The 17,389-nt window shown below is 36.2% G+C and overlaps 1 protein-coding gene across 2 annotated transcripts in view; it reads left to right on the forward strand.

The window, feature by feature from the left end:
* LOC131040517 (probable starch synthase 4, chloroplastic/amyloplastic) overlaps window positions 1-17,389 on the forward strand; it is a 224,678-nt gene that overhangs the window by 123,790 nt on the left and 83,499 nt on the right. For both annotated transcript variants that reach the window (XM_057973461.2, XM_057973462.2), the window contains exon 10: window positions 9,901-10,030. In XM_057973461.2, coding sequence (XP_057829444.1) covers window positions 9,901-10,030 — 130 coding nt within the window. The remainder of the gene's footprint in view (window positions 1-9,900; window positions 10,031-17,389) is intronic.

A 17,389-nucleotide genomic window follows, 5' to 3' on the forward strand; every position in this document is an offset into this window, starting at 1 on the left:
CAAGTTTTCAGTTTATGCTTTCTAACCTTAACAGGTTATTTGTTGTGGATGATTGTTATTGGCCTAAAAACAAAAAAAAATAACTGGGATATTACATTAGGTTGGCCAAAAGCTTGCCACTTGTTGTCAAAATAGCTCTTCTCTTTAGGTTATAGTGTTTTGCACATTCCATGATCAAGTCTGGACATTGCATAGAAGGGGGAAAACCAACTGCCGCAACAATTCCACTTCTAACAATCTTGGTAGCAGTGGGAGATTGGACTATGTCCTATTGTTCCAAACATCCTGATCTTGAAAGCTACCATGTTGAATGTTCCTAAATTTGTATCATTGATCTCCTTCCACTTGGACACCATCTTGGATTCTGGAAAGAATCCCTTCATTTCAGCCTTTACTAGTGCTTGCTTGGTAATAGTTGCCGCCTTGCTTGCTTTGGCCATTTTGGAAATAATTCAGTACTTCCTGCAAACAAAGCTTCTTGAAAAGAATAAAATATTGTTTGAGTCTAACTTCTTGCACTTTCTCTCCAACTTTCTTTCTCCAAATTCGCACTTGGAGAATGAATTGTACTTGTGCGTTTATATAGAATTCTTCCAAGATGTTGCTAAGCTGGCAAAGGTCAATTTAGGCATTTGCTTTAATGATGTGCCATACATTCCTTTCCAACACGCCATGCAAATGGAACTTTCTCTTGATGCCTTGAGTTGTGCGTCATGATTTCGAATATTCTCTCGCCAACTCACCAACCTTCCACTCTTGAATTTTGGAAGATTCATCTTATCCATTCACTTGGCGGGAAAACCCTTCAGCTAAGTTGCTGGTACAGGTACATGCACGGGTACGGGTACGTGGGTACGGTACGCTAGTATGACAATTTTTTTGGGTGGGGGGCTGGGTATGTCCGTACAAAAAAAAGTAAAAATCATAAATATATTCATATATGTAGTCTAATAAGTAGAAACAAAAATTAAATTTAGAATCCCACATATCATCCATATGCTAAACAAAACTTGGAACTATCATATATGATATAAATATAACAAAATTTCAAATTTACTGTAAGTCTAATCTAATATGAAATATCCATTTGTCAAAATTTGAATGTTATGATAGATATCGAATTCATTGTTCATTGGTTCAACAATAAAATAACACAACTAATAATCAGCAATACCATCATATGGGTCACTAGGAAGATCAAGATCAACATCATCATTGACATTAGATGATGTAGGTAGAGTAGTGGAACCACATGCAGCCTCACTGCCACTTGCACTAGCAGCAAATTGGCTATTGGACTCCCCAGAAAGTAAAGATTGTGTGGCAGCTGAAAAATCCAAATCAGTTCACTTTGGATCTACATCCCAAAACTTTGTGCTCCCATCCTTGTACTCATTTTGTTTATGAGTAAGAAGACGCAAGTTTGAATGCACATAAACGAGCTCTTCCGCCTTACTTGCTGCCAGTCGGTTGCGTTTCACTGAGTGGATAAAGGAGTATGTGCTCCAATTTTGCTCAGATGAAGAGGAACTAGCAACCTATTGAATAATTGACACAAAGTGAGAGGGCGAGGATTATAAAATAGTAAAAAATATAAATTTAGAGAGCAATAAAAATTAAGAAACTTACTTGCGATAAAACTTTGATTGCAAGAGTTTGAAGGTTTGGTGATGTATGGCCATTGAGGTACCACCAAGCATGAGCATCCTTCTTAGACTTGTCACGGAGAGCGGAAACACTTTGACCATTGGAGGCTACAAAATCAGCAAACTCACTTGTCATTAAACCCTCCATTTCAGAATCGGGGAAGAGTTTAGTAAGTTTTGTCCTACACCCTTCACTGACTTTTGAATCTCTATATGGTGGTACCCTTGATGGCTTAGCAAGCATTTCATCACTATAAAATTTGGGAGTCAATCCAAATGCAAGAAGATGTAGTGGGGTGGTCATTTTGTTCCACCGCTCAACACAAATTGACTGAACCTCTTTGAAGAAAGTTTCTTCGGGATCTTGCTCTTTTGCATTGATGATGACTTTCATTTTCTCAATCATCGAGTCAATGCCATCATATACCTCTCCCAAACATGGGTGATCCATGTTAGTATAACGGATCATACTCATGATGGGCTCCGTGAAACTCAAAAGATATTCCACTCGATGCCACCAAGTGTCATCTAGGATCATGTGCTTTACATTTGTTGCCCTTTCAGTATTGGATTGCCTCCATAGGGACCAACTTTGACTAATTACCATGCTAGCAAGTGGCTCTCGCACCTTCACAAGTCGCCTCAAGACAATTGTGTTGGATGCAAATCAAGTCTCGACAACCTATTCAAAAATTAAAAATAAAATTTAGAATACAAAGAAGACATGATTAAAAAAAATAAAAATAATGATTACCAAAGTGAAATGTAGATTTTAAAAATTGAAGTGTTTCAATTACCTTTAGCAACTCCAACTGTGAAAATGATCTGAAAATGGCCTGTGACAAGTTATGGTTTGTGATGAACATTTGGATCTCTTCAGCCTCAGCATAAATTTGTTTGATCCAATGTATTTTCCTGCCCATCTTTTGTAGCATGAGGTTGAGAGAGTGGACAACACAAGGTGTCCAAAATATGTGTTCAAACCATGTCTCAATCAACATACCTGCAGCTCTACAATTCTTTGCATTGTCCGTTATTACTTGGACAACATTTTGAGGTCCCACATCCTGAATGCATTGTATAAGGATGTTAGCAATAAATTGTGCATCCTTCATCTGTCCCTCACAATCCACAACTTTCAGAAACATTGCCCCTTTAGGGCACACTGCAATTACATTAATTAATGGCCGATTTTTGGTATCCTTCCATCCATCTGAAATGATGGACACCCTTGTTTGTTTCCATGAATTTCTAATGGGAGCCAATGCATTGTCTATGTTTTTTACCTCCTTTTCCAGTAAGGTGCTACGCACCTTCTCATAACCAGGCCCTGTGTACCCTTGTGGAGCCTCATTTACCTTTCTCAACATATCCTGCCAATATGGTGATCGTACCACATTAAATGACAAACCGTTTGTATATAGACATCTTCCAACAGATTGATCTGCAATCTCTCTAGCATCATTCTGAAATGCTCTCTCTAATGGTCCCCTGCTTCTCTTCACAATAACAGGTTCTTCACTAATTGGGTCCAAGAATGGGTGGCTCTCTACCACAATATCAGGAAAATTACTATAAGATGGAGAAGTAGGGGGCCTGTTTGATCTACTTCCTCTTCCTGTCAACAAAGGATGGTTTGAGGCACGACCAACTCTTGCATCTGCTTCCTCTTGCTCTTAATATATCCTGCTATTTCTTGAGGTTACATCCCATTTCCATCCTTTCCTAGACATGCTTTGATTCCTTGTTGGGGAATGGCACAAAAATGGGCTTTGACACGACTGTAGGAGCTAGTTTTTTTCACACTACAAAAGTTGCATATCCAATTAAATGTTCCACCACCTTTTACTTGGTCTATTATTTTGACATATTTCCATAAAGGTGAATTTGGGTTGGTTTTGAAAGTCCGTTGAGGAATAGAGCTAGCAGTCGTTGCCATTATGATTTCTAACAAATTAAAAAATAATTATTAAAATTTAATATTAAACAATAGATTATAAATGTTAAATATTTAAATTTAATTTAAAATGAAAGTGAATTATTATAATTATGGAAGTAACCTATTACAACATTTAAATATTTACAAACTTCTAAATTACACAACTAATTAAAATAAATTAAATAATAATAGTACAAATTAACATTAAATATCATATTTAATTTTGATTTGTATTTACTATTTACTATTATTTTAAATATGAATATTCATATTTTAATTAGCAAAATGCCAAAATAGTTTTATTATTTATATATATTTAAATATGAAAATAGACTAATAGTTTTACAATATGATTTTAAATAAAAACAAACAAATTAAAAATTAAAATAGACAAATATGATTTTAGTTTTTAAATATAAACATTTAACAAACAAATTAAAATAAACAAACATTTGAAAACAATTAACAATCTATAGAAAAAGTCTAAAAGAGTTAAATTTTTTTTATTTCATACCTCCTTAGCCCTCGTGCCGTTGCTGGTAGGAATGGTTGCCACTGGTAGGAATGGTCGTTCCATCTCTCGTAGTGCCTCCCACCGTGCCTCCTGTCGTGCTCCCGTAACGCCTTCTGGTCTTCCCCCATCATGCCTTCTGGCCTTCTCTGTGTCGTCGTTGTGCCTTCTCTATGCCCTCGCGCCATCGCAAGAATGGGTTTTCGGTTTTCACTATGCCTCGAAGGAATGGTGCCTGCCGTTTTCACTGCATTTTTAACTTCGCTTTAGGGTTTAAAACTTATACGACGTGATTAAATCCCGTGAAAAGTCAGTAAAAACCCCTTGAAATTCGTGTGCGACGTGGATTCGTGAAAAAAACCCAATGGAATTGCCACGTCTACAGCGGATGCGTTGGGATTCGTGACTCAAAAAGCGGATTCATTTTAGGAGGAAAAAAACAAAACCTTGTCCGAATTCATAGGGATTCTAGGTTGAATCTGAATCGGATACGTATCGTACCCGGATTTGGGCGAAAAAGGTGACGTACTAGTAACTTAGCCCTTCAAGAGAGAGAATCTTTGACTTCGTAGGAATTTTCTTGAAGTTTTTTGGTTTTCCTTGCTCTAGAGGAGATTTTCAACAATTTTCCACCATCTCCTATTTTTTAAGAACTTTCTTAAAATTAATGTCCTGGGTCCAGGAGAGAGAGAATTGTTTCACGAGTCCAAATCTGCAAAAAATTTGATGAGATTTGATGCCTAAAATTGGATTTTTAAAAATTTTTCCCAAGGGGATTTTCTGCTTTTTCATTCCATTCTTGACCCTCAATTTACTTTTTGCCTTGGAATATTTCTTGATTTTCTGACCTAAGCATGGAATTTTGACCTTGATGGAGGAAATTTCATTTGCTTCTCATTTTTCCTTACCTTAGTCATTTTGGAGCCCCTCTTCTACACTTGGGTGTTGAATCCTCATCATGGAGGAATTTGTCTTTCCTAGCCTTTTCCATGCTTCCTACTGTTTGGCGCCATTACATCTCCTTGGGCACTAATTGCATGCCAAGGAGGAATTCTTTGAATTTTGAGTTTTCCTTGACACACTAATTTCAATGCCTTTCTCTTGACTAGGGCGTTGTTTTCACTTGGAGGAGGAATTTGGCAATTTGTGAGTTTTCCACAAACACCTTGATCTGGCGCCCTTCTCTATGCATGGGTGCCATTTCACTATCAAGGAGGAATTTCATCATTTTTGACTTTTTCCTTGACTTGGTCATTTTAATGCTAGACTCCTTACCTTGGGTACAATTTCACGTAAGTGATGGAATCTAGCATTTTTGACCTCTTTTACGCCTATCCCCATTCAGTGCCCTTCATTGCACCCAGGGCGCTACTTTACTTATGCCAAGGAATTCCATCTTTTTCATATTTTCCATGCCATCCTTGTGTTGGCGCCCTTGACTCCCTTTGGGCGCTAAATTCACTTAGGCACGAAATTTAGCAATTTCATCATTTTTCATGAGGAGCCCTGTTTGGCGCCCTACCATCTCCTTGGGCGCATTTCATCTTTTAAGCATTTTCCTTGACAACCTTTGTTTAGCGCTAGACTTGGCACTTGGGTGCTATTTCCTACTTGGCAAGGAATTTTAATGATTTTTATCTTTCCTTGATATCCTTGTTTTGGCGCTAGACCTCCTTCTTTGGGCGCTAAATTCCATATGTCAAGGAATTTTCAATTTTCTTCATTTTCCATGACGAATTGACTTTGCCAATTTGAGTGTTTCTAGATGCCACTTTAGGAACTGAGGTGATTTTCCAGATAGGTGATTTCCCGATGCTTTCCATTCCTAGAAGGTGAACCCACAATTAGCCAAATTTTGATCATTTTAGCTTGCTTTTCCAACTCTCCGGATTTAGGAATGATCATGAACATCTAATCTTCAGTGTCTGCCTGCAAAGGACCCGACACAAATAGACTTTCCAAAAATAGAAACTACTTCAGGATGTCAACATTAGAGCAAGACAGGATGCAGGGACACTTGCTAAAAATAGAAACTTACTAAAAATAGTAAGTTTGATTTTCGGCAAAATTAGACCAATCCGGGATGCAATGAAATCCCTAAAAAACAAGGACTTTCTAAAAATAGAAAGATGCTCAAAATTCACTCAAATTTCACGTGTTGGTTCCTTAAAGGGCCTTGATTCCAATGCAACACTCAGTTTTTTCAAAACCCTAAAGGAAAACCCTAAAATCTAGGTCTGAAGGCCGAAACCCTAAATCAGTCAAAACATGCTCCAGACTTGGTCAAATTAGCTCAAACGATCTATAGGCTTGATCAAATTGACTTCCACACACTTACAAATTTAGAGGACTAACGAGATTGTTGCGACCAAACCCAAAAACCAATATCAAAAGACCGAGAGGGCCTAAAGAGTAGGAGGTTCCCATTTGCAATGGGGTGATGTGTGATTTGGTCACAACAAGACCTTGAGGTAATATCTTGACAATCAAGGGGCTAAGATCTAGAATTCTCGCCAGACTTGGCCTTCCCCTTAATCAGACTCAAGGTAGCCTTAACACTGTCCTCCTCAGCAAGAGCAGGGACTACTGAAGATCTCGACAAGTGTTGTGATTCATTTGGTGGTTCAACAAAATTTCTTGGTGTAGATTGTACTTTCTTTGGTGATTGCTTTCCTTCCCCTTTGGATTCAACACTTTTATTGCCTTTTAGATTCGAATCAACTTTTTCCACTGAGTAATGATGAGGAGAAACATCCTTCCACTAAGTAGCCTTACTATTGATTTTTTGTTTGCTAAATTGGGCAGCAATATGGCTAGTATTGAAACATCTACAACATCTGAAGGGGATGCCCTCATAGTCAATAGTGTGATTCCACCACCCATTTTAGTGTTAATAGATGTCTCAGCAAAGAGGTCTTTGGTAGTGTTGATCTAAACTAGTATGTGTGCAAATAGTATGAAAATAATATGAAGAACTCTCATAAACTCCCAAAAATTTAATCAAGGAATTGCCAATGGCTTCAAAACATGAATCAAACCAAAATTGAAGAGGTAGATTTGACAGTCTTACCCAAATTGGAATTGCAAAGAACGATTCCATAGCTGGGTTGAAGGAGGGGTGCCAAGGTTTCAGCATAAGCAAATGTTTTTTGCAGTCCCATTGGTAATCACACAAGATAGTGCAGTGATCCTTGAAATTGTCAAAAGATACAACAAAAAAACCTCATGCGCTAAGATATATTTGTAAATCACCCACAAGATTGGGGCACAAGGTCTCAGAGATCGATTTGTGTAGCTCTGCCAAACTTGGCCAGATCCCTCTGAATCTTCTTATCAATCCATGCTTAGCAAAGAAGTCAACATTATCTATTACCTCCTGCAAAATATCTTCCTCCAACACCACTTTCTGAGAGCCATAAGCAGGTCGGATCGTCTAAGAAGAATGAGGGAACTTGGGGCTTGAGCCGACAGGACCACCCATCCTTGCCCAATCTGCCCACGAACTATACCCATGCAGCCCTACAGGTGGACGATCATCCTTATGGCAAAAGGAAGAACCAATGTGTGGAATGTGCCCATCGTCTTGTAACCCTATTTACAACACCAGTTTGTGGGTTCACAACACAGGAACCACCCAATCTCTGGTTTGGGAAGCGATACTCCTCAAAAGCAAAGGCGTAGGCGTACAAGTGCCACCACAATGGAGATTGAAACCCGACACCGTATCCACAAACACAGTGGATGCCCTAGGTTTGGGCAGATCTGACAAAATTGGCATCCTCTGGAAGTTTTTGGCAGCTAGCTATGAGGAAGGTTTAGAATTTTTTTATCAAAACCAAAATTTTAATTATTATTAAGCACTATTTATTTATTTTTCTTTATGGAGGGAAAGTTAATTTGAGAGCCCAAATTGTGATGCCTATAAAGGCAAAAGCAAGAACCCTCCTTTGGCATCTTTTATGTCATTATTTTTGAATGAAATTTCAAGTTCAAGCTCTCAAGGACGAAACCCCTTGGTGGCATAAACTACAGGATGGATACCCTGTGAGTTTTTGGATTGGATTGAGGGTGAAACCCCCAAATTCCTCATTTGAGTTTGATGCCAATTCGAGCAAATGATTTGTCTTCATCAATTGGGCAAATGTTTATTGTAATTCAGTGCCACATCTACAAATACTTGTTTATTGCTGTGCCCTCGATTGCTGATTGTGGTTGACTGTGTTCATGTCTGAGCAATCAGATTTGTAGGTTTCTGCTGATCCCACAGCCTTAATTTAATCATTTAGATTAGTTGGATTTCTACTTTAACTGCTCTTACATAAGATGTATGGAATTTGCTTTAGCTGTAGCTGAATGTGTGGTGTTAGGATCTGCCAAATTTGCAATTATTTTAGTAATCTACTTTGCTGTTGAAGATTAGTATAGGATTCTAAATTCATAGCTTAGAATTTGTTCTTTCTAAGTTTCCTATAAATCTGATAATACAAAAAGAAATATATATGTTTCAATCAAAATCTTACTCACTTGAATCTTACTTATAAATTTACCATTAACTGTTGTTGTTCGCTGCTGCAGGATCAGATAGTTAAGTATTAGATAAACATGTTGCAAACATTAATCTGTTGTTGCTAAGTCTTTTCTTTAAAATTACTGATTTTTGCCCAGGTTTTACTGTTAGTGCTGCGTAGGGTTTTAAGTTCATAGCTAGAAATCTCTATTTTTGAAAACTATATGCAATTTGCTTAGGGTTTCAGCTTCTTTTTATGTCACAATTTATCTAGGGTTTTAGCTCATAATTCAGTTTTCATTATTTTTTGTTTCCCTATTTCCAAAAGACAAAAAATCATATATTTTCAAAAAAATTATAAGAAGGGACATTACATATGATCTGCATATGTTCCTTGCTATAGTTAAACATAGACCATGGGTATTTCTGTAAGTTACTGCACAATGTTGCAACAAATAACTTGTTAAGACTTTCATCTTTTGGGATGATATAGCATGTCTCCTTTGTTTCAAATTTTTATAGGACACTTGTGAATATTGTCTGCTGCATTTTGTGACCCTAGTCCTGGGATTACTTCTTAGTTGTTGTCTCCTATTTTTATTTCAAACTGTTAATGCTTTGTGCCATTGCTTTTGTTGACACATTGATGCCCATTTTTCATAGCAGTTGACATTCTGTGATCATGATGGCATGTGTTTGAAAGTTTACTCTGTATGATTTTGATTCAAAACTAATATGATTAGTTGAAAAGCAAAGCCCTATAATATAGTAAGGTGCATTTATGTAGCTTTGTGATTTCTGGATTAAATCCTTGTAATATGGGTTGGTAAATTTTACACCTTTGATATCTTTAAATAGCTTCTCTTTTGGATTGATAGTGGAAGTAATAGCCATAAAATACCTGTAGATATATAGTTTTCCCATGTAAGTTCATAGTTCCTCTTTGAAGGGATGGAATGTAGTGTTGAAGAGGCATTTTGTTTGAGAGTTATAACTGCAAACTTCTGCATCTCAATGAAGGGATTAAATTCAGCAATTGCCTTTAAGCTTTTTCTTATTCAAAAAGACAGGATAATAGTTTCACAGCATATACGTTGTTAATATTTGCAATCTATTATTTTATTGGTTTAACAGTAACTACATGGCGTTCCTTGATTTCAACTACAAAAGTAATTGTTTGTTGTTTTTCCTAGAACTTTCTGTCATTGTCGTAGGCGATCTAAATTGTTTTGAAAGGCATAATTAACTTCATTTTGTAGAATGCTGCTCTGAACTTAGGTTTATGCTAATAATTCAGGTTTACATATTTTTGCCGTGCATCACTGGAATATCTTGTGAAATCTGGAAAGCAGCCTGATATCTTACATCTGCACAACTGGCATACTGCTTCTGTGGCACCACTATTTTGGGACATTTTTGTTCATCAGGTGCACATTGTGATATCCTTGTTATACTTTATCGTCGGAAAGTTCCACAATAGACATCTTGACTATTTTATATCATGTAAAGAAGAAAAAAAGGAATATGATAGGTAAAATCCTTAATATTAAGAATGCTTTCCAATGGACAAATCATCTGTAAAATGTGTCTGGATATTTCATGAACGGTCTAAGAAAGCATGGGCATTGTATATTAGGATCACATTTTTATATACTTTGGAAGAGTAAGGCTTTGTACATTCTTATCAATGTAAGAACCTATAAGCATTCTAAAACTTATTTGGTATTCTCCATCAAGAAAATGATAAAGATTGAAATGAGACTCAGTGATCAGAAGACTCAGAGTTGATCAACCGATAATCGATACATGGATAAGTGAAACTAACCTGAACAACATAGGATTGAGGAAAATGATCAAAATGACAAAATATTATGGAATATTGTCTAACCAATTTTTAACAGTTTTTTTTCAACTATTTACAAATTTAAGAAGATTTCAACTGCCAATATTATTGATTTTAATAAACAAACCCTGTTTGATGAGTTTTGATTCTCACAATATGCCTTGGGTTTTACATAAGGCCGAATAGGTGGGATGATATTAATGCTATGGATATTTTTCTTTCGTCATCATTTGCAACCTACCTTAAATATTATGATTGCAACAGACACAAGTGAAAGAGAAATTATAATTTCAATGGTTGAAATTTTAGGCACTGCAAGAACTGCTCTGGACCTTTCAGTAAGGTATGCTCACTAGATATGGACTTGACAACAACTCAGCAAGTAAAGAATCAAATTTAACTATAACACCGGCAAAAATCTTGCACCAAACCTTAGCAAGGAATTCAACAAATGAAGAGATGCACAAGATCCTGAATTTTAAATTAATGTTGGGAGTTTTTGATTTTACTAGAAACTAGTGACATGCACTCCAAATGGACAAATATCATATCAAATTAAGAAACAAGTAACAGAATGTACATCAAATAATCAATTAGGCATAAGTTTCAAATAGTTTTAACTTTTAGGTATTGGTAGGCTTGAGACTTATGGCTATAAAGTGTTGGGACTACATTATGAAAAGCCTAGCGACCTTTAAATTGCTTTTTTCCAAATGTTTGTTCTACAGTTGAAGGTTAAAGTGCATGAATGCTAAACCATTATTTTCCTTCTGTGCTTATTTGTTTTGTATCATGGGGTGTATAAATGCACAAACAAAGTCCAATTGTGCTAATATTAGGAAGCATTACTTGTTATCTGAAATCTAGTATAGAAGGCTTCTCACACTGAGGAGTTAGTCCTCCAAAATCCACCAACAACAGATAGAAAGAAGAGAGATTATTAATGTTTGGAACTTTGGAGTGACCAAAGTAGGTCAATAGGAATCAATAGTACATCGAGTTACAATAGAGTATATGCATTATACCAGATAAAAAAAGTAGCAAGATAAATTATTGATAATGGAGGCATTTAAATTAAAATGATCATAAGAAACTTGAAAGGTTAAAATTTGGAGAGGGATCAGGTAGTACAAACTTCTTCAACTACATCGCCATGTAAAATCCAAGGAGGCAATCTGACCTCATATAGTTCTGGAGCTCTCGCAGATCAACTAGCTTTATCTGAAAACATCTTCTCCAAGCACACGTTGTACTTCTATCAATTTTATATCAGAAACAAAAGGCTTAGAAGATATCATAAAGAAAAATGGATTTAGGTAAGTACCACTTTAATGTAGAAGTCTATGAAATTGACATTATGAATCTGTATTGATAATATCCGAGAGGCACGTGTCTTTCTTGGCCCCATAAATGACTGTAATGCCTGCCTTGGCCTTAGCAATGGTTGGACGGATATAACTGGCAAGAGGTTTATCTCATCCAAACTAGCTAATGGATTTTAGGTTTTTATTGTCTTTAAGTTTTAACAATCCCTCCAACAAAGGTTCACCAAACACAAATTCCACAATATCAAAGCCATTTCTTTTCCTTTTGTTGGATATGCCCATTTCTGATCGCAGAGTCTTTTCAAAATTATCTTTTGATCATAAAGTGGCTTGTCAAACACAGGAAATTCGAAACACTCACAAAATGAAGGAATAGGATTCACATGTGCATGAAATGTAGTCGAGGTATGCCAAGTTGTAGGGCCAAAGCACAAAATTTATAATATAATTAGAAAGTTGTGCCATTTTTGAGGGCAAACTCTGAAACGCTGAAACCTTAGATGAATTTATATGATTGTTAATTTCTAAACGAATATCTAATCCCTATCTAATCCCTATTTATAGCTAAATTAGGCCTGTATATAGACCTAGTGAGGTTAGCTACTAGAATGTGGAAAGTGCTACTCGACTAAAAAGAAAAAGACTATGCATCCCACACTTAGGCTATGCCATAACCATCCATGCATATGATGTTTACAATTAGGAGCATAATATGCCCCCCATCAAACTTTTCTTGCATTGAACATTGTAACACTACAATTAGGATACCAATGACTAGACTAGATTTTTTCATTTTCGTTAACTAAAATATAAAAAGGTAGATTAATACCTTCATTGGTTTATCCAGCAGAAAAATTCACTAGTTTGACCATTAAAGTATACCGTGCTCTAAAATAATCCATTTAATTGACTTTTGGATAATCGTCAAGTTTATACCTAGCTTGTGAGCCAAATGCCACTCGTTGGTTTACTTTGAAGACTCAAGGTATTGTGTATAAACAAGGCTTTGAGTTGGATAAATCTAGGCTCCAAAAAATTATAATTAAGTTTAAGATTCTAGCTAAGTCCACGAGACATGGTGCTAAAAACTTGTTTGGAACTCTATTTCCTTTTCAAAGTCTTGTTGGATGTGAAAAGCATTCAAATAAGGGTTTACTCAATTTGGATTTTGTCTTTCATGCCTTTATTAGTCACACAAGTAATGTTAGGACCCACTTGACATGTGGTTCCATTCTGCTCATTAGCTCCCTTACGCACACATTACTAAATCTTAACACAAAAAAATTTGGGGTATGGAATGACATAGTCATGACTCATCACACCTTTTGCTATGCCCATGCTTTATTAATTGAACAATAATGGGAAAAATGAAGACATATTTCACTCTCACCTTGTCTATATTCCACATGGCACACTTACACATGATCTAAGGAAGATTGCAATCAAACAACTTGGATCACCTTCTTAGTCTAACACTATGGCTTTGATACTTGTCATTCCTAGACATACTATGACCAATTAACATTGGGATTGTTGGACTCAAGATGTATATTTAATTGAGAATATTCTGATTTCAAACATGAGTATTCTCCAAATTACTTAGAGGTGCTATAATGATTTTATATTCGAGCCACATTTTGCTCCTGCTTTTGGATTTAATCACTGTTTTGGGCATTTTCATGTAAATTTCTTCTGATATAAAGGCTTCGAAAGGATTCTAGATGTAAAATCCTTTGAATTTGATCTCAAGGGTTTTTGGCTCTATAATGTCCTGAAATGATTTTTTTTAAATTTTTCACTTTTGTAATGAATAAGCATGAAATTTTAACACCTTTTGAGCACAAAAGTATTAACTCTATTCCACTAGATTACTTGATTGGGAACATACAATTTGTGGCCATTACGATTGGTGTGTGTAGAATTCAACTACATGTTCAACGAGTTAAACTCATCTTGCTTGTTCCCAATGATCGCCCTATTCTCTCTAAATTTTCCTCCAACCTATATTCAAGAGGTAAATTGTACAATCTTATCCAAACCGCCCTATCATATGGATGAAGTGCTGCCAGATTAAAATTTTCAGATCATATCTACATATATAATGGTAAATCATCCATGAACCATATCCCATCCTAAAAAAAAATTTCACTTTCCTCTGCTTCTGTGAATACAACTATGAAAAAACCTTTGGGAAAGAATTTAACTACTGTTTGTACTCTCCAATTGTCCGCTGTCCATCTTTTGATGTTTTCCTTGCTTGCCCTAGGTCCAATAAACCGACATACAACAGCCAATTCCTCAAATAATTTTGCATCATTGCTTGTTTCTTCAGGGATAACAATTGTTTGTAATTCTTGCTTCTTCCTGCTCGGGGGAATTAGATCTGTCCTTTTTGTTTATTTGCTCCCTCTTTTTCACATCTTCCGAAGAAATTTGCAGAGCCATTTTTTTATTTTTGTTCATTTTGATGTGTTGAACATATATATTTGTATGCATGTGTATGTATATATATATATATATATATATATACATATACATTATATATATACATACATACATGTATGTATGTATATGTATGTATGTATGTATGTATGTATGTATATAATGTATATGTATGTATGTATGTATGTATGTATATATGTATATACATACATATATATATACCTACATATATATTTATATATTACTGTTGCTTAGAAAATTGTCTTATTAATAAGACTTCACAATTTTCTCTGATATTGAAGCTCAATAAAGGAATTAATCATCCCATGATTCTCTTTCCCTTGTTTGAACAAAGAGCCTCTACATAGGATCGGCAATCTATTAGTCTTTAACAAATCCTGGAACACATCGATTACCAACAACTACAATGGATGAAGAGGCATGTGGGATCAGTTAAATGAGGCAGCGATTAATTTAGAGAAGATACCTCATTTGGGGAAGAGGCAAGAGAGGTAAATATTCATCCTCTTTGAGGGCTATATATGGAAGAACTTCATTTGGAGAAAAAGCATCGAATCAGACTAGTTTTCATTTATTACATAATCTGCATACTGGGAAAGCAGCCTTTGATTTAAGCAAGTATTTGGTATGAAAGAGTAGTCATATCTATTGTCTATTATATCACTTATGGATATTGGATTGATTTATCAATTTGAACTATTAAATCCATCTAAATTCTTAGAGTTAATAAACTAATCAATTTATCTTCGTACAAGCTATCATGCATGAGGTTGGTAAGGAAACATGCTAGGCAGAGGCAGAAGACTGGTTTCCACAATGTAAGTACACCACCCCAAGTTGGATGGATGGGAGGTCCTGCCACTTGTGGGCCAAGGGGTCGAATTGTCTTGGTTGGACGTTTCATGCCCTTGGGCTTAGTTGTCGCGAACAGTTTGTAGGTGCTCTGTCATGCGTTCCCCTCCGATCCCTAGTATGGTCAATTGTTGCAAGTGAAACTATAGAATAGATCCAAATAGGTTTGTAATGTCCCCTTTTCTAGGTGACATGAGATGAGCAGGGGTTGACCTACCATTCGAGTTCCCGTAGGTCAATGACATGGTTAGGGGACTCATTCTGAGGGTCATGGAGCTTTGCAGGGGCTCTGTGAGCCATTTTGGACCTTCAAACGACAATTCCTATTTTTTAGGGAGAACTGGTAGTTGACTGAATGACCACCTGGGGGACCAAGGAGTAGAGCAGGATCCTTTTGAGCAGTTACAGGTGTTTGGAGAGAGGTTCCTACTTTTTAGGGCGATTCCCTACTTTTTAGGAGGTTGTGGCAGTTTCCATATTTGTGGTTCCACGGGACCATACCATGGTTTCAATTTCAGGAAGATTGGTGTGTTTCCTAGTTTCTAGGAGTATCGCTAGATTTTAGGGATGGGACTACTAGTTGGCCCATCTTGTCCGGCATCAGTCACAGACAGGTGACAAAGTCAGATTCATGTTTGGTTGGTTATTTTGGGCTATTATTGGATCTATGGAAATATTTTAATATATTTAAATATTTCCTAAGTTAGCGATTAAATAAATTAAAATAAAGCTATGTATATAGCCATTTCGGAGTAATAAGGGGTTTTTGGCTTCATCTGGTTTGATATGCCTATGTGTTATAGCTCGTTGGAAAGGTCTTGAACTTTGCTACATGATTCTCACCTCCCGGAGTCTTTTTGGATGCTTGAAGCTATTTATTCGCAATAAAGTGATATTTTTCTATAGTTTGACGCCATAATTGGGAAAGTGTCACTTTAATTATAAAGCTCAAGCTTTATTATTCTTTAGGGTTCGACTTGCATAGGGAGAGGAGTTATAAGGAGATGAAAATCTAATTGATAGCATTTTTTGATCATTTTGAAACTTGCGAATTTGGGAATTGCTCTGGAAGAGTGATTTTGGTCTGGGACATAAATCCCAGGTCTGAACTTGCTGGGACGTAGCCCTCAGCAGGAGTTGACAATGGATTTATCCAGGATTGCACAGAGATTGTCAGAGGTAGAAGACACCTCTTCTTGGCCTGAAGATTCAGCGTGCATATTGGGGGTTTCAACAGGGTGGCTGGTCTATTTCAGCTGGCACGTGATTTGCAGCAGCTTCCACGCCTCCTTTGCAACCACGTCTTGTTTATATGTTGGCTTGAAGGGTTGTATTCAGCTTATTTGGTCTTATTTGTTCGTTGCCAGTAATATTCCTCCATCTGGCATCAATCCAGATTGAGAACAGCTCCAAATAAATGTATGGATTCTTGCTGAATACAAAACTAGGTTATTTGCTTGGTATGATTTGCAGTATTTTCAGATTGCTTAAGTGTTCTTACATATGAACATTGTTTACTGTTTTATTTCACAGTTGTTGCTATTTATCAATTACTTTACTTATAGCATCAAAACCCAAAAAGAAACAATCCCTTTCTGCAACTTCTGTCTATTCTATAAGATGACCAGAAAATTACAAAAATATAGTATGTTTAATTAAGAATTTTCAGCAGCAACAGCAAAAGGATCCATTTGGGATCTTTCATATATATAGAAGAACTTCATTTGGAGAAAAAGCATCGAATCCGACTAGCTTTCATGTATTACATAATCTGCATACTGGGAAAGCAGCCTTTGATTTAAGCAAGTATTTGGTATGAAAGAGTAGTCATATCTATTGTCTATTATATCTCTTATGGATATTGGATTTATTTATCAATTTGAACTATTAAATCCATCTAAATTCTTAGAGTTAATAAAATAATCAATTTATCTTCGTACAAGCTATCATGCATGAGGTTGGTAAGGAAACATGCTAGGCAGAGGCAGAAGACTGGTTTCCACAATGTAAGTACACCACCCCAAGTTGGATGGACGGGAGGTCCTGCCACTTGTGGGCCAAGGGGTCGAATTGTCTTGGTTGGATGTTTCATGCCCTTGGGCTTAGTTGTCGCGAACAGTTTGTAGGTGCTCTGTCATGTGTTCCCCTCTGATCCCTAGTATGGTCGATTGTTGCAAGTGAAACTATAGAATAGATCCCAATAGGTGATACTAATCATCATTTCATCAATGTTAATAATTTATTTTCTTTAAGTTCAATAGCTATTATATGATTTAGTTATAGAATGCTGTTTGTAAATAAAT

The sequence above is a fragment of the Cryptomeria japonica genome, chromosome 6, assembly GCF_030272615.1.
Source record: "Cryptomeria japonica chromosome 6, Sugi_1.0, whole genome shotgun sequence".
Taxonomy (NCBI): Eukaryota; Viridiplantae; Streptophyta; class Pinopsida; order Cupressales; family Cupressaceae; genus Cryptomeria; species Cryptomeria japonica.